Source organism: Anguilla anguilla, chromosome 16, assembly GCF_013347855.1.
Source record: "Anguilla anguilla isolate fAngAng1 chromosome 16, fAngAng1.pri, whole genome shotgun sequence".
In the NCBI taxonomy this organism is placed as follows: domain Eukaryota; kingdom Metazoa; phylum Chordata; class Actinopteri; order Anguilliformes; family Anguillidae; genus Anguilla; species Anguilla anguilla.
Window position 1 is genome coordinate 33352054 of NC_049216.1, and position 18021 is coordinate 33370074.

Genomic DNA, 18021 nt, shown 5'->3' on the forward strand with positions numbered 1-18021 from the left:
TGGCAAAAATGAAATGAAATAAACTTTTTTTTTTTTTTAAACCCAGTGAATAAATAATCGGGCAGTGAAATCACAGGGCTGTTCCGTTCCCCCTCCGGCTCTCGAGAACGAGCTTCACCAAACCGCCCTCTCCTCGCTCTGCAGCTGAGGAGCGGGAATGTGAGTATTTACATAAGGTGATCCCACAGCGGGACAGCGATTCCCACTGATTTTCTGCGGGGGAGTGACATTTCTCCGAGCTTAGTTCCCACTGAGCGCGTACGGGCCTATTTTTAAAAATACAAGAGCCTGTTTCTGTTTTTTTTTTTTTTGCAACATGTACATTTGAGAAGCACAGCCCTATTTGGTCTGCTTTACAGTCCGTGCAGAGAGAAGAACAAAAACTCCCATAATCCTCCACAACAGTGCAGCAAACAAAACTCCCATAATCCCATTCTCAGGGCTCAGATTGTTTCAAAGATCTGATCTTATCTTTCTGACCCCCCCGCCCCCCCCCCCCCCCACCTCCCCCTCGCTCTCTCGTTGGCTCAGAGGGAGGGGATTGTTTGTACTGATGTTTATTCTGTTTGATGTTGTTCATTGCAAGCATACTGGTCATCAATAAAATTTGAGAAATCTTTAAAAAAAAAAAAAAAAAAAAAGTCAAAACTTACTGTGCCCGATTCTATTTCATCTCCTCCAACTGCCCCCCCCCCCAAATCCCACAAAACTTCTCCCCCAATCCAAAGCCTTTCCCATCTCATTTCAGGCCCACTCCCCCCGGGTGGGGTCGGAAAGCCTCTGAGAATCTCACACTAATTGAAGTCGACAAAAATACTAACAGTGCCCTTTTGAACTGCAGACATTGAGCAGGGTAGATTACACAGCCAATATTAACAACAGGTGACAGCCAACGCAGAGCAGCACAGCCCCAAAAGGCCACAATGGGCATGGCCAGAGGGCGGGGCCAGAGGCCTAGTGGCGTGTTCCTTGAAGCCCCAAAGGCGACCCAGCACTGCAAAAGCCTAACCCAGCACTGCAAAAGCCTGACCCAGCACTCCATGAGCCTAACCCAGAAAGGCATGAGCCTGACCCAGCACTGCACAAGCCTGACCCAGCACTACATGAGCCTGACCCAGCAAGGCATGAACCTGACCTAACAAGGCATGAGCCCGACCCAGCACTGCACAAGCCTGACCCAGCAAGGCATGAACCTGACCTAACAAGGCATGAGCCTGACCCAGCACTGCACAAGCCTGACCCAGCAAGGCATGAACCTGACCTAACAAGGCATGAGCCTGACCCAGCACTGCAAAAGCCTAACCCAGCACTCCATGAGCCTGAACCAATAAGGCATGAGCCTGACCCATCACTGCACAAGCCTGACCCAGCACTGCACAAGTCTGATCTAGCAGTGATTTAAACACAAAGACAAGTTTAAGACCGCACATACACTCACGCACACTCTCTGACCCAAACACACCCAGCCATCCACCCACGCACACATGTGCACGAACACACACACACACCTCACCTCCCTCTTGGACGCACTACTCCAGCAGGCAAGCTACACATTACACATTATCTGCCGCAATCCCACAATGCCATTGGTCATTCTATGGCATTTCCAATATTCAACCTGTCGCTGACACCTCCTGACTGCCTTCTATTTTCCTTTTGGGGGAGGGTAGGGGGGGGGGCAGTGCAGTCACAAGAGAAATGCCGCATTTTTCACCACACGCTCACTCCCCAGGAAAGAGCGCATTTGTCTCCGTCCCCCCCGCCTCTCCTATCTGAATAACCGCAGACTCTTCGCAGACATCGGCTTACCGGACCAGGATGCATCACTTTCTAGGTGACCAGAGGGCAAACGTTTGAGAATAAACGATGAGCCGTTGTTCACAGTTAATTACTTTCTATTCAAAAAAAAAAAAAAAAGTCAGGCAACATTTCTTCAACAGGAAACATTTTGACACACATATTTAATTAACTGCAATACAGTTGGGAGTAGAAAAAAAAAAAACTGACATTAAAATAACATTTAAAAACAACATTAAATAAAACTAATTTTAATACATCTGAAGTGTTTGTTTGAAACTTGGTGCTAAACCTGCATGGAAGACCCTGGGCTAACTGTGAAGTGACCGTTCTGTGATTGGCTGGGGGGCTTTTCACAAAGACGGCTCCAGCACCAGACCGTTCAGCTGTGCTCTCGCAAAGAACCTCGCAGGACAGAGGTGCAACCGTTTACCTGTTTCCACGGTGACAACAGGACGAAGCTCAGACAACTTCCTGTATCAACGTGGCCAGACAGCAACGAACTCTCAACTGTCCTGTTCCAATGAAACGGGCGGCATTAAATAACAGTTCTGACCTCGCTGTGATGAATCTGCTCATCAAATTTCCATTCTTACCACCTGTGGAGAATAATGGGGGTTCGTTCAGTAGCTGTGCCTTGACTTCCTCATTTGTTCTTGTATGCCCTTTGACCTCTCTTTCTCTAAGCTGATTGGTGGGACGGAATGCACTTCTGCCATTAGGACTGTTTACTTCTCTTTATTTTCCTGCCAACAGTCCTTCCGATAGGCAGTGTTTCAGGACACAAGCTGCCTAAATCCCACCAGGAAAAAAAGCGAGTTAATATTTGTGAGGCAGCCGCTCTGAAATGTGTCACAGGAAATGTACAAGTACACAACGTCCCGAACTAGCCTGCCACTGGTTATCGCGTCTGAACAAGCCACAGAATTATTTAAACAGTCTGAGACAAGCAGTAAGTGAATAATGCCAGCAATGAGAGAGAGAGAGACTGGCGTAAACAGCATTGTCTTTCAAGTCAGTTCGCCAAACCTCTTGTCCTAGAACTCGTTATTTATACGTTATATACAGTAACCAACGGATCGCACAGCAGATTTTTCGGGGACGGGGACCGGACTCTTCAGCAGGGGGGTGTTAAACGTGGCCATGAGGAGCGCTGGCCGGGCCGGATGTGTCCACCGCAGTCCGCTCTGCGCTTAGATGGACAGAGCTGCAGAAGCCCCCAGGTGGGGACGCTGACCTCGGTACAGCTGCTGTGGTGAGCGGGTGTGGCAGTGACTTGGCGGTAAGGGGTACCCCCAGTCCAGGGGCACTGGGACTAGCAGTAAGGGGTACCCCCTGGTTGTGGGGCGCTGGGACTTGGTGGTAAGGGGTGCTCCCAGTCCAGGGGCACTGGGACTAGCGGGTAAGGGGTACCCCCTGGTCGTGGGGCTCTCTGACTTTGCAGTAAGGGGTACCCCGATCCAGGGGCACTGGAACTTGGTGGGAAGGGGTACCCCGGTCCAGGGGCACTGGAACTTGGCGGTAAGGGGTACCCCCTGGTCCAGGGGCGCTGGGACTTGGCGGTAAGGGGTACCCCCTGGTCCAGGGGCACTGGAACTTGGTGGTAAGGGGTACCCTGGTCCTGGGGCACTGGAACTTGGCGGTAAGGGGTACCCTGGTCCTGGGGCACTGGAACTTGGTGGTAAGGGGTACCCTGGTCCTGGGACACTGGAACTTGGCGGTAAGGGGTACCCCCGGTCGTGGGGGGGGGGGGGCAGATGTCTTCATTAAAAGCACACTGTTTCATGATCTGCAGGTTAAGTGGGTACACACTGGGGTCCACTAGGACAGAGGAGCAGCAGTCCCCACATCTGAGTCCCCATTCCGCTTCCTCTGGAACCCAACAAAGTCAAATACTTACACTTCTCCCTTTTCCCAACTCTTTTTCTCTCTACCTCTACCCCTCTTCTCACTCCGACAATCTCTCCTTTCCTCTCTCTCCTTCTCCCTCTCCCTATATCTCTCTCCCTCTCTACTCTCTCCCTCCCTGCCTCTCTTTCTCAGGAGCAGCAGAAGACAGTCCATCCCCCTCTCTCTGTGAAAGAGTACCGAGCGAAAGGAAATGAAAGGGTAAAGTTGTGGAACGGCAGGGGATTGTCTGATCTGAAATGAAAGTCTGGAACGTGTCCGTTTTTTTTTGGGGGGGGTGGGGGGGGGGGGTCTGTTCTCACAGGCTCCCAATGTTGGGGAAACTCTTGAGTTTTTCGGGGAAGTCGTCCTTGTACAGGACGGGGTCGGCGCGGTGCTCCACCACCTTGAGGGGCATGGTCCCAAAAACGGAGGCAAACTTGTTGATGCACTCCGACCTGGAGAGAGAAGAGGGAGGGGCGAACTGTGAGACTGAGAGCTTCATCATTTACCACACGCACGCTCTCATGCAAACACAAGCTCACACGCACACACACTCACGCACAAGCACACATGCATGCATGAGCACACACATTCTCACACACACTTTCCTCTGTTAATTTCTTTGGTGAAATACGTGCGACACTGCACTTGTGTACCAAATAGCATGTTGAGAGATTTTTTTGATTGACTGCATATCTCATGCAACTGAGCATGCTCAGACCACAGCATGTACCTCTCCCCCACAAAGGCTACTGAGCATGCTCAGACCGAAGCACAAAACTCTCCCCCACAGAGGCTACTGAGCATGCTCAGACCAGAGCACATACCTCTCCCTCACTGAGCTACTGAGCATGCTCAGACGGGAGGGCATACCTCTCCCTCACTGAGGCTACTGAGCATGCTCAGACCGGAGCACGTACCTCTCCACCATGTGCGTCTGGTCCAGGGACAGCCCGTCGATGGCCGTGCACTCGGGACACTTGAACTTCTTCCGAGGGGTCACCTAAAAGCAGCAGAGACAGCACTTTTACCTTTCGTGAAAACAACCGCCCCTGTTCTCTGTGTAGGACAGCCTCTCAAACTCCGAGCCCAGAACCAGTCATGATGTCAAAACTCCCACAACTCCCTCCCTGCACCTCCCCCCCACCTCCCCTCCCTCCCCTGTAAGTACATAAGGAGCCCCAGCAGCTCCCCTCCTGCAGATTTATTCTGCCGTTACGTCATAAATAAAGACAGGGCTGACAGGCCTTTCATAAAAGCGCTTTATTAATGAGATAAGCCCTGTGTTTGAGTGACAGGCAGTGTACCTCCGCTGTACCAGAGTGTGTGTGTGTGTGTGCGTGCGTGTGTGTGTGTGTGTGTGAGAGCACGCGAGTGTGTGTGTGTGTGTGAGCAGAAGCGTGAGCGTGTGTGTGTGTGAGTGAGCATGTGTGAACGTGCATGAGTGTAAGTGTGCATGTGTGAGTGCGAGCATGTGAGTGTGAGAATGTGTGAACATGCAGGAGTGTAAGTGTGCATGTGTGTGTGTGTGTATATGAATCTATGTATGAGAGTCAGTGTGTGTGTGTGTGTGTGTGAGCCTGTGTGTGAGAGCACGCGAGTGTGTGTGTGAGCAGAAGTGTGAGCGTGTGTGTGTGTGTGTGAGTGTGCATGCGTATAAGTGTGCATGTGTGAACGTGCAGGAGTGTAAGTGTGCATGTGTGTGTGAGCGTGAACATGTGAGCATGAGTGCATGTGTGTGTGTGTGTGCATGTGTTGTATAAAAGCACACCCGTCTCCACTGCCAGTGCCTCCCTCAGCAGTGAGTTATAGCCAGACCCCCACCTCCTTACCCCAGAATGGGAGCAGGGGCCTGGCGGATGAGGGATGGGTGGGGGGCGGGGGGGGTGTTTGTCTAAGAGCGAAGCGAGCGCGCCCTGACGGGGTTAGGGGGACACGGTTTATGGAGTCGGGACATCACTCAAACACAGATAAGCCAGGTAACCCCAAAGTGTCTGCAGACCTGAGCGGGGGCGTGGGGGGCCCATGGGGGGGGCGGGGGGGGGGGGGGGGGGGGCAGTGGGGCCTCGTCTGCATTCTCTAACGGCACACAGCCTGTCATTGCTGCCTCTGCTCAGCACAGAAACAGCCTCCAAGACCACAGACATGTATCCCACAATGCACCACTCTCCATACCACAGAACAAACACTCTGCAGTACACACACTCTGGACACTCCCTGCAGTACACACACACACTGGACACTCCCTGCAGCACACACACACACACACACACACACACACACACACACACACACACTGGACACTCCCTGCAGTACACACACACACACACTCTGGAGACTCCCTGCAGTACACACACACTGGACACTCCCTGCAGTACACACACTCTGAACACTCCATGCAGTACACACACTCTGAACACTCCATGCAGTACACACACCCTGAACACTCCCTGCAGTACACACACACTGGACACTCCCTGCAGCACACACACACACACACACTCTGGACACCCCCTGCAGCGCGAAAACACACTGGACACCCGTTGCAGCGCGAGCACACACTCTGGACACTCTCTGCAGGACACACACACACTGGACACTCCCTGCAGTACACACACCCTGAACACTCCCTGCAGTACACACACCCTGAACACTACCTGCAGTACACACACCCTGGACACTCCCTGCAGTACACACACCCTGAACACTCCCTGCAGTACACACACCCTGAACACTCCCTGCAGGACACACACTCTGAACACTCCCTGCAGTACACACACTCTGGAGAGGCTGTTCCCTCCGCAGGTCGTACCTTGATGGGGGCCTTGCCAGTGATGTTGGCCACCAGGAAGTTCATGGCGATGTCCTCACAGTTCATGTGGTTGTCCACCCAGTTCTTGATGTCCCCAGGCATCTTGTAGGTGTACAGATAGTTAAAGTACTGAAGAGAGAGAGAAAGGGGGAGGGGGTGGAGAGGGAGAGAGAGAGAGAGAGGGGGGGAGAGAGAGAGAGGGAGAGGGCCGTCAGTCTTGAGCAAAGTTTCCACAGTTACAGATTCTGCCTCTTTAAAACAAGCCAATGGACACTGAAGACTTCAAAGTGAAAATGAAAAGTAAATTCAAGCCAAAACCTTCATACTATCCATAAACACAAGCAGCTAACACATAATAATGAGAACAGGCTATTCTGGCCTTATTACACGCACCATTTACCATCTGTCTAGCATCCAGTACTGCTTCACGCCAGGACCTGATTATCCTGAAGTCCTCTGCTTCCATTACATGACCAGGGAAGCAGTTCCACAGTGCGATAGTTTCCTTATCAAGAGGAATTCATCGGCGAACAACGAAAATATCTAAGACGATTGAAATGCCTGGTTGCTCCATGTTGTTGGATAACCTAGCCCCACCCCTGACCTCACACAGACCTAGGGGTGGGGCATGAGCTGGGGCTGGGGCTCTGTAGAGGGAGGGGTTCTGTAGTGAGCGGGGCTCGGTACTTTATGATAAAGGGCGGGGCTCTGTAGTGGGTCATGCTCAGTAGAGGGCAGGGCTCTGTACCTTATGATAGAGGGCGGGGCTCTGTAGAGGTACAGTACCTTGTGGTAGAAGGCCGCTCCAGTCAGCACCATGGAGACCTCGTTGGTCCACTCGGACTCGTACTTCCACTTGCCCATCTCGTGGTCCCACAGGTGCAGCCGGCCGGGGTACCCCACCAGCCTGTCGGGGAACTCCCGCCACACCTGGGGGCGGAGGGGGGGGGGGTGGGGGACGCACAGGCGGTCAGACAAACCCAAAACCGCATGAATGTTCAAACGGGCAGGTCTGTGACTCTTCCCTGGAGAGCGGGGTTTCGGAGGTCGGATCCATGATCCCTGCTCCCCGTCCCACCCCCCCCGTGTTCACTCCACCCACCCCCCCATTTTAAACCCAAACCCTCTGCAACTGCCCCAGTGTGTCCACTTTAAACCAGCTGAAACCGCTTGAGTAAGCGTGCTAGCTAACGTTAGCTAGCGTTACCGTTACCAGGGGGAAACATTCAGAACTACGAGGTCACCGTGGCAACACGCTTACGCTTGTAAGGGATTACGTTTCTGACCTCACCGCGCCCTGTCCCGTAGACGCCCAGGGCTTCCCGCAGGAACCCAGACGGGCCCATGACATCACCAAAGCGACGCCACCAATAAAAAAAAAACGTCCCGGCTTTTTTAAAAAACTGGGCGCAGCTGGCGCAGATCTAACAGGGCCCCAAAAGCAGACGGTTCCCCTCACAGCCCGTTTCAGCGCTCGCGTCTGCTCTAAAGATCGCGTCACCCTCCCCGCCCCCGCCCCCGCCCCCGCCCCCGCCCCCGGCCCCGCCCCCGCCCCCGCCCCCCGCCCACCTCGTAGCCGAACTGCAGCTCGTCGGAGGTCAGCATGATGATGTCGTCGTCGATGGCCAGCACGGCCTCCGTCTCGATCTCGTCGTAGGGGAAGAAGCGGTTGCTCAGCTTGTTCTCCTTGGTGCGCACCACCTTGAGCGGCACGGCGATCTTCGGCCAGAGCGACTCTACACCGGCAGGGCGAGAGGAGGAGGAGGAGGAGGAGGAGGAGGAGGGAAACAAGAGGAGGAGAGAGAAGATCAGAGATCGTATCGGCACAATCCAAATCTGAGAAACGGACAGTCGTACCCTGAAATAAAACACAGTGTTAGAGCAGGGAACAGCAGGGGGGTTGGGTTGGGGGGGGGGGGGGGGGGGGTTGGTTCAGCAGCCTCGTTTCCGGGGGTGGGCCACGGGGGACATTCGGGCCGAGCCCTCAGCTGTGCGTCCGTCCCAACGAAGCAAAAGGGTCCAGTAAAACTCTGACCGCGATTCCCGCTGAAAAATCCACTCAGAGCACGGAGCCAAACCCCCCCCCACCCCCCATCCCCCATCCCCCATCCCCCATCCCCCATCCCCCATCCCTCCCCTCAGAGTACGGAACCGCGCCGCCCCCCACCCCCCCACCCCTGTTCTCAGGTTGTGCAACAGTTTGGGAGTCGTCCACGGCACGGAGAAGACAGCTGTCCGAGCGCCTGTCACCCAATAAAAACCCTCAGCGGGGACCCGACGGCGTTCCTGAGGCCGGCCGACGTCTTCCAGATGACTCCGCAACGGAAACGCGGAGCGGCGCGAGTTCAATCTAACCGCAGCGCGCGCTCCGAGCGCCGCTCCTGAGGTCACCGAACGGGGAAGTGCGATTTTAAGGTGCGCCGGATTACACCTCTACTGGACGCAAAGAGATCAGCGACAAAGCAAACGAAATTGTGGCAAAAAAAAAATCAGCGTATTAAAGGCGTAGCACTGCGGTTACGCTGATGTGCCTTTGTCAGCAGTCACGATTTTGTAAATAAACAAAATGGAGGAGCGTAGAGGAGTAGTATTATGGCGGGTATTTAGCGGACTGTGCAGAGAGCTTGAGGCCTTGCCATTCCTGCAGAGCCTGGAAAAAGCCGCATAGCGTGGGGGGGGGGCAGAGGGGGGGGGGGAAAAGAACAAAACAACAGAAGACAAAGCCTTTCCCAGCTGCCGGATGCCGTTGGGAGATGAAAAGGGCTCCAGAATTAAAAGTGAAATCCATGCCTCCACGATGACATCACTCCACCAGGGCTGAGGCCGGTTCGCGAGGGGTTACGGGGGGGGGGGCGGGGGGGAGGGGGGGGGATCCTTGGAGGACAGAGCCAGCGAGGGCCAGAGTTTACAAGCCCTGGGAGGAGGCGGGGTTTTGGGGGGGGGGGGGGGCAGGGGCTGTCCCACAGAGGGGGGGGGGGGGGGGGGTCCCGCGTGGGAGGTACCGCGTGGGATGGAGCAGGGGATCTCAGCAGGACCACCTGCTTAATTCCGCTCCCGTCCCAAAAGCCCGCTCCCTTTCCGAGATTCTGGGGCCTCCTCTGCACAATTCACGCCCTCAACGAGCCTGAACTTAATCACCTCGTTAAGGGCCTTCGTTAGGGACAGGCCCTGCAGTAAACACCTGATATTCAGTTTACCTGACACATCTATAATGGCTATATTACCTGAGAGAGACCGAAAGCCAGGTGTCACCTGAGGCACAAGGCTTTTTAGCCTAATAACACAGGTGAAAAAGTGGATATATGCCAGGGGAAAAGAAGTCTGTCTCTATGTGAGTATGTGCTGTTCCCACCAGCACTGTCTGACATGTGACAGTGTAGAACTCCTCATATCTAGCCCAGCAGGATGTCTCTGTTCTTGAAGAGCAACTCTTACAGTTACAGTAATTCTGTGTTCTCTGTTACATGTTGTTTCGACAGTGGTGTGACTTACGAATGGAAACTTATGTGCACAACAGACTATAAATGCATCGAAGCTTATAAGTGAACACAGAGATCCTGATACTAGCAGATGCAGTTGCACATCCTTGCCACTTAAGGCCGTTCTCCCAGGAAAATCATCAATTTTATTGGACACTATCAGTGTCCCACTGACCAATCAGAGCCGCTGAGACTTCTCCAGTTCCTCTGACCTGATGAGTCAGCTGTAAAAGAGCCACACTTTCCAGCACACTCAAAACCCAGGCAGGGACATAAACGAAGATAACATTTATAACGGCACTTACGAATAACTACATCAAGCTTACAGCATCACAAACAGGCAACGGTCACATAAATCTCAACGTTTGTCCCGACAACCGATCAGGCTTCAGCCTGTTCCCTCGTTGGTTAATAAGGGCAGGGCTGTTATTGGTTGATCTCAGGTGACTGCAGGGTGAAGCAGACTCAGCAGGCTGACCAGGCCACTCACTCAACGCCGAGCTTAACTGGCCAGTCTGCATTCTCAGCCAGATCTGAGAGGGATGGAGCCACACTGGACTCTATCTCTCAGTTTTATTACTGGGATTACAGGCCTGAGATGAGATTCCAGCAGCAGTTCTCAAGCTTTTGTAGGGTTTTCTAGGACAAAAAACAAAGATTCTTATTTATAAATGAATTCGTTTTTAAGTTTAAAAAAATAAATTAAAAAAACAATCCAAAACGAAAACTTGGGATACTTCTGGTCCTAAAACAAAATGATATTTTTATTTCTCTGTGTGACGGTTAACATTGTGACCTCACACATCCCTTGGAATTTTCCACATTCTAAACCAAGGGATCCCTGAGCAGGGGGACTGGCTGTCAATCATAACTGGGGCTCCTCCCTCCCAGAGGCGGGGCCTGTATAAGAAGGGGGGCGGGGCTCACCTTCGGGCGGGCTCTTGTTCTGGTTGTTCCACACCACCAGCAGCTTGGCCAGGCTGGGCACCTTGGAGATCTCGGTGATGACGCGGAACAGGCTCTCCACGCGGTCGTAGGTCAGGACCACGGCGGTGAAGCCCGGGGACCGCGGCGGGATGAGCGGCAGGAACAGCGGGCTGTTCACACTGGACCACTTCTGCAGGGAGAGAGAGGGAGACCGCAATGTGACATCACAATAGAGAGAGACCGCATTATGACCTCACAATACAGAGAGAGAGACCGCAATGTGACCTCACAATAGAGAGAGAGAGAGACCGCAATATGACATCACAATAGAGACCGCATTATGACCTCACAATACAGAGAGAGAGAGACCGCAATGTGACCTCACAATAGAGAGAGAGACCGCAATATGACATCACAATAGAGAGAGACCGCATTATGACCTCACAATACAGAGAGAGAGACCGCAATGTGACCTCACAATAGAGAGAGAGAGAGACTGCAATATGACCTCACAATACAGAGAGAGAGAGACAGCAATGTGACCTCACAATAGAGAGAGAGAGAGACCGCAATATGACCTCACAATAGAGAGAGAGAGAGACCGAAATATGACCTCACAATAAAAAGACCGCAATATGACCACACAATACAGCGGTGAGACCGCAATATGACCTCAAAACAGAGACCGCAATATGACTACAAAATAGAGAGACCACAATATGACCGCACAAGAGAGAGGAGACCGCAAAGACAGCACAACCACTTCCACATCAGAAAACACATTGTATTGTGACCACACAGAAACCAGCCTGTCCCTCTTTCTCTCTCTCTCTCCATTGCCATGTGTAAAATGCACATGTAATCTGAAGTGTGCTTTCTGTTGGGGCAGAAATATTGCTGCTGTGGAAAAACCCATCTGCTTTCCCATTCCACAGGGCCAACAATCACACCTCATTTCAATCAGTGACTATTTCAATTATTAAAAGACTTTAATCTCCCAATGTAGATGAAACGCACACATGCGCGCACACGCACAAAGTGGAAACACAAGAGAACACACACACGCAAGCACGCACAGTCGCACACTAAGAGTGGAAGCGACACCTCGTTACTAAAAATCTAGGGGAGCGAGCTGTGACCTTTCTGCCTGCCCAAACCCCACTCCACCAATAGAGGCGGCATTTAAAGAGCCATAAATCACACAACAGCCTGCAAGGCCCGATAAAAGCAAAGAATTTCCTCCCGGTAATCAGAGAGATGGAGAGAAAATAATAATGAGAGAACAAAAGAGAACGAGAACGAGAGGCAGAGAGAGAATGAGACAGAGAGAATGACAGAACGAGAGAGAATGAGAACGAAAGAGACAGACAGAGGGACTGAATGACAATGAGAGAGATCGAGACGATCAAGAGAAAAAACATGAAAGAGAGAGAGAGACAGAAAGAGCAGGACTCGACGCCAACACTTCTTCAAAACAGCACCAAGGCATCCCAATTAGAAGACGGTGCTCCTAAATTATATTTCCAGTTAGCAGAGACAGCTACAAGCAAGAGAGGAGATTTAGAGGAAATTATTATTATTATTGGTCATTATTATTATGGTAACTACTTACTGGCATCACGGAGCCAATAAGACGGGTGAAACAGTGCATATATGGGCCAATAACGACCCGCTCTCCCTACCCACAATCCTCACACTGTAAACTCTTAAGCACCGAGCCGTAAAACATTAACGCCCTCCTCCTCCGCAGGTAGCCGTCCGTCATTAGCGGGAGGCTCCGCCCCCTTCCCCCACATGTGCGTGCGTGCATGTGTGCGTGCGTGTGCGTGCGTGCTGTAGGAGGAGGAGGCGGCAGAGAGCGCGGGGTAAAAGCATGCGCGTGCGTGCGTGCGTGCGTGCGCTGCAGGAGGAGGAGCCAGAGCGCGCGGGGTAAAAGCCGCTGGACACTCCGGCGCAAACGCACGCAGATTTATTTCAGCACGACCGTTTGAAACTATGGCCCCGGCTTTGAGCTTCCCTTCCAAACTCTTTCCCTCTGGCGCGGGGGGGGGGGGGTGTTTTGTATGGGAAAAAGGGGGACGGAGAAGATGAATTTGGTGTTCTCCCGCTGAACGGCCGAAGCTCTGATCTCCGGTATCAGAGCGGGGCGAAGCGTTTCGGGAGGAAACCCCCCCCCCCCCCCGAGGGGGGGGGCGCCTGTCCGTTTTATGAACGGTCCCGGCAGGGTCGTAAACGATGTGAGAGGACGCGGAGCCGGGCCGAATAAATCTGCGTGAGGCAGGCTTCTCGCACGCACAGACGAACGGGCGGACAGACAGACAGACCGAGCTGGTCAGGGCACAGAGTCACATGACCATGTGGGCGGGGCTTCAAACTATGCTGAGTGGCATACTTGTGTTTCGCTAAACATCCGACAGAACAACTCCACTGGAGTCTTAACACTGAAAGAGAAACTCCACTGCGGTCTTAACACTGAAAGAGAAACTCCACTGCGGTCATAACACTGAAAGAGAAACTCCACTGCAGTCTTAACACTGAAAGAGAAACTCCACTGCGGTCTTAACACAGAAAGAGAAACTCCACTGTGGTCTTAACACTGAAAGAGAAACTCCACTGTGGTCTTAACACAGAAAGAGAAACTCCACTGCGGTCTTAACACAGAAAGAGAAACTCCACTGTGGTCTTAACACAGAAAGAGAAACTCCACTGTGGTCTTAACACAGAAAGAGAAACTCCACTTGGCTCTTAAAACTGAAAGAGAAACTCCACTGTAGTCTTAACACTGAAAGAGAAACTCCACTGCGGTCTTAACACTGAAAGAGAAACTCCACTGCGGTCTTAACACTGAAAGAGAAACTCCGCTGCGGTCTTAACACTGAAAGAGAAACTCCACTGCGGTCTTAACAAGGAAAGAGAAACTCCACTGTGGTCTTAACACTGAAAGAGAAACTCCACTGCGGTCTTAACACTGAAAGAGAAACTCCACTGCGGTCTTAACACTGAAAGAGAAACTCCACTGTGGCCTTAACACTGAAAGGGAAACTCCACTGCGGTCTTAACACTGAAAGAGAAACTCCGCTGCGGTCTTAACACTGAAAGGGAAACTCCACTGCGGTCTTAACACTGAAACGTCTGTCTCCCTACCACTGAATGCTTTAAAAAAAATTGATGTACCATCTGAAAATCCATTAAGAGGTGTGATTAAGTGCAGCACTGGGGCGGTGGGGGTTCTGCACTGTAATCCAGCCCTCGAGCCTCCTGTAGGTCAGCAGGAAGGACAGAAGGGTCTATAAAAAATCAGTGGCTTTGCAGACCGGCTCGAGTGCGTGCCAGGGTGGATTCTGGGAAATCACACCAGGGCAGCATGAGAAAGGCAAGGTGTGGGATATCGCACTGGAGCAGGAAGAAAGTGAGGGACTCTGGGATACGGTACCAGTGCAGGATGAGAGAAGGGGATTATGGGATATGGAGCCAGGGCAGTGTGAGAGAAGGGGACTGTGGGATACCTCAGTAGAACAGAGTGAGAGAAGAGGATTGTGGGATATGGCACCAGGGCAGGGTGAGAGAAAAGGGGTTCTGGGATATGTCAGCAGGGCAAGCCGGGAGAAGGGGATTCTGGTATATGCCAGCAGGGCAAGCCGGGAGAAGGGGATTCTGGGATATGTCAGCAGGGCAAGCCGGGAGAAGGGGATTCTGGGATATGTCAGCAGGGCAAGCCGGGAGAAGGGGATTCTGGGACAGCACCAGCTGGCAGAAACATTCCCGCAACGCTACTGCAACACATGCAGCTGTAAGACATGCTTAACTGGAGCCCACAGCTGCCTGTGGAGTTACAATCACTCTGAGTAAGAAGACCGTACTGCAGCAGCAGATGTGTTTATGCACCGAGTAGGTTCACACATTTAATATGGGAGCTAATCTTCAGTACAGCAGCGACCGCAAATAAAGGAACTCACTTAACTCATTTAACAACAGAAAGCCCTCCAGAGGCCTCACACAGAGGCCTGTGTGAGCCATTCTCAAACGAGCTCCTGTAAAACCTGCGGGCTTTTTACAGGAAAAACAGCCCGTCCCTGACGTTCGACATCAAGTCAGCCGGTCCCCACCAATAAAAGGCGAGCTTTTTATTTGCGAGCGGAAACTTCTTTTGAGGGCGTCCGACACTGACCCACAAGAAACAGACAGGAAGTCGTTAACCAGCTCGAACATGAGAGCAGCACTGAAGCGCTGATTTACTTTAATAGACACGGAAAAACCAGGAGAGGAACTGGGGGCAGCGAAAGGGCTTATTCTGATTGGTTCACTGCAACTCTGTGGACTAAAGGAAATGTGCGATTTGATGAGTAATCTCAAATACAAAACATACAACAAACAGATGTGAGGAATGTCATTTCTGATGAAGGATTTCAAATTCAAACATTTTCTTCATAGAAAGCACTAAATTTATTTTACTTTGAAATACAATAATTACGACTGGTACTCAGTTTGAGAGTCCCAGTGTCCTATACAATCCCTGTGTTGATATCCTGGGTTCTGTGCTGATACTCAACAGATAGCATAACTGTGAACGGGCTGTCTGTAAGAAGGGGAATGCATTCTGAGCGCTAACGTGCTGTCTGTAAGAAAGGGAATGCATTCTGAGCGCTAACGTGCTGTCTGTAAGAAGGGGAATGCATTCTGAGCGCTAACGTGCTGTCCGTAAGAAGGGGAATGCATTCTGAGCGCTAACGTGCTGTCCATAAGAAAGGGAATGCATTCTGAGTGCTAACGTGCTGTCTGTAAGAAAGGGAAATGCATTCTGAGCGCTAACGTGCTGTCCATAAGAAAGGGAATGCATTCTGAATGCTAACGTGCTGTCTGTAAGAAGGGGAATGCATTCTGAGTGCTAACGTGCTGTCTGTAAGAAGGGGAATGCATTCTGAGTGCTAACGTGCTGTCTGTAAGAAGGGGAATGCATTCTGAGCGCTAACGTGCTGCCTGTAAGAAAGGGAATGCATTCTGAGTGCTAACGTGCTGTCCGTAAGAAAGGGAATGCATTCTGAGCGCTAACGTGCTGTCTGTAAGAAAGGGAATGCATTCTGAGCGCTAACAGGCTGTCTGTAAGAAAGGGAATGCATTCTGAGCGCTAACGTGCTGTCTGTAAGAAGGGGAATGCATTCTGAGCGCTAACGTGCTGTCCGTAAGAAGGGGAACGCATTCTGAGCGCTAACGTGCTGTCTGTAAGAAAGGGGAATGCATTCCAAGCGCTAACAGGCTGTCTGTAAGAAGGGGAATGCATTCTGAGCGCTAACGTGCTGTCTGTAAGAAAGGGAAATGCATTCTGAATGCTAACGGGCTGTCCGTAAGAAAGGGAATGCATTCTGAGCGCTAACAGGCTGCCTGTAAGAAGGGGAATGCATTCTGAGCGCTAACGTGCTGCCTGTAAGAAAGGGAATGCATTCTGAGCGCTAACGTGCTGTCTGTAAGAAGGGGAATGCATTCTGAGCGCTATCAGGCTGTCAGTAAGAAGGGGAATGCATTCTGAGCGCGAACGTGCTGTCTGTAAGAAGGGGAATGCATTCTGAGCGCTAACGTGCTGTCTGTAAGAAGGGGAATGCATTCTGAGCGCTAACGTGCTGCCTGTAAGAAGGGGAATGCATTCTGAGTGCTAACGTGCTGTCTGTAAGAAGGGGAATGCATTCTGAGCGCTAACGTGCTGTCCGTAAGAAGGGGAATGCATTCTGAGCGCTAACGTGCTGTCTGTAAGAAAGGGAATGCATTCTGAGCGCTAACGTGCTGCCTGTAAGAAAGGGAATGCATTCTGAGCGCTAACGTGCTGTCTGTAAGAAAGGGAATGCATTCTGAGCGCTAACGTGCTGTCTGTAAGAAGGGGAATGCATTCTGAGCGCTAACGTGCTGTCTGTAAGAAGGGGAATGCATTCTGAGTGCTAACGTGCTGTCTGTAAGAAGGGGAATGCATTCTGAGCGCTAACGTGCTGTCTGTAAGAAGGGGAATGCATTCTGAGCGCTAACGTGCTGTCCGTAAGAAGGGGAATGCATTCTGAGCGCTAACGTGCTGTCTGTAAGAAGGGGAATGCATTCTGAGCGCTAACGTGCTGTCTGTAAGAAGGGGAATGCATTCTGAGCGCTAACGTGCTGTCTGTAAGAACGGATCAGTTACTGAGTCAGGAAGAGGGACCGAGTACTCAGAGGCCTGTACCGTTCCCTTTCTAACAGCTGGGGTGGAGAGGGTAACGGCCTCCAGGGGGCAGTGTGTGAGTGTGTGTGTGTGTAAGGGGGGGGGGGTAGCTCACCACCACGGGGGGGTTGTTCCACTGCTCGTAGGTGCGGGCGGCGTAGGGGTAGATGCGGTCGTTGATGATCTGCAGGGTCGTCATGCCGATGGCCTTCATGGAGCTGAAGTAGGCCTCCCAGAACCAGTGGGCCTGAGGACGGACACGGCGGCCGTTAAAACAGCTATTAAAATTAACTTCTCCAAGTTAAAATGCCGTTGACATAACATAAAAATATATGTCACGCACAGAAGCTGTATTTAACACATGAAATGATATACCTAAAAAATGCTCTGGGCAACCAATAGTTCAGCAGAGTAGTGCTGTACTTGTCCGGTGTGGAGAAGATGACAAAAGGACGTTCAAATAATTTCTAAAAAAGTTCTCAACATTTCACAAGACAGGGCTCCCATTTTAATAGCATTTGCTCCAGAAAATTAGTGCTAACTGGAAAAATAATTTAAGAGCACAACTACTATTTGGGGTGCATTAGTGTGCTCCTAAATTTTTAAACTCAAGGGCACATGTGCTCCTTGGAAAAAATATTAGTGTAGAGAGTAAAAATGGGTTTGCATGGGGGGAGGGGTGCAGTGTTTGGGGAGGGCGCCATGGGCGTTAAATCTAAAGTGGGGGGCTGGGGGTGGGTAGACGCACGTGGGGTGCACGCGACTGTCCGCTGAGCAGCAGAGACATAGTGGGGGGGGTCCCAAACGCACAGAGGGAAGGAAGTTGTTCATCTGCGAGGGGAACACACGGAAGCTTCCGGACCCAGGAGGCCAGGCGTCCGCAGCGCACAGCCACCCCCCCCCCCCCCCCGCCCGCTCACCTCCCCGTCTCTTAACCC

The 18021-nt window shown here is 51.9% G+C and overlaps 1 protein-coding gene across 2 annotated transcripts in view; it reads right to left on the reverse strand.

Annotated features, from left to right (window-relative positions):
- Positions 1–3981: 3981 nt before the first annotated feature.
- Positions 3982–18021, reverse strand: part of ext2 (exostosin glycosyltransferase 2) — a 24922-nt gene continuing 10882 nt past the window's right edge. For both annotated transcript variants that reach the window (XM_035396225.1, XM_035396224.1), the window contains exons 9-15: positions 17199–17330; positions 10906–11095; positions 8069–8235; positions 7286–7429; positions 6500–6628; positions 4608–4690; positions 3982–4142 (exon numbers count right to left, since the gene is read on the reverse strand). In XM_035396225.1, coding sequence (XP_035252116.1) covers positions 4004–4142; positions 4608–4690; positions 6500–6628; positions 7286–7429; positions 8069–8235; positions 10906–11095; positions 17199–17330 — 984 coding nt within the window. In that variant the 3' untranslated portion in view covers positions 3982–4003. The remainder of the gene's footprint in view (positions 4143–4607; positions 4691–6499; positions 6629–7285; positions 7430–8068; positions 8236–10905; positions 11096–17198; positions 17331–18021) is intronic.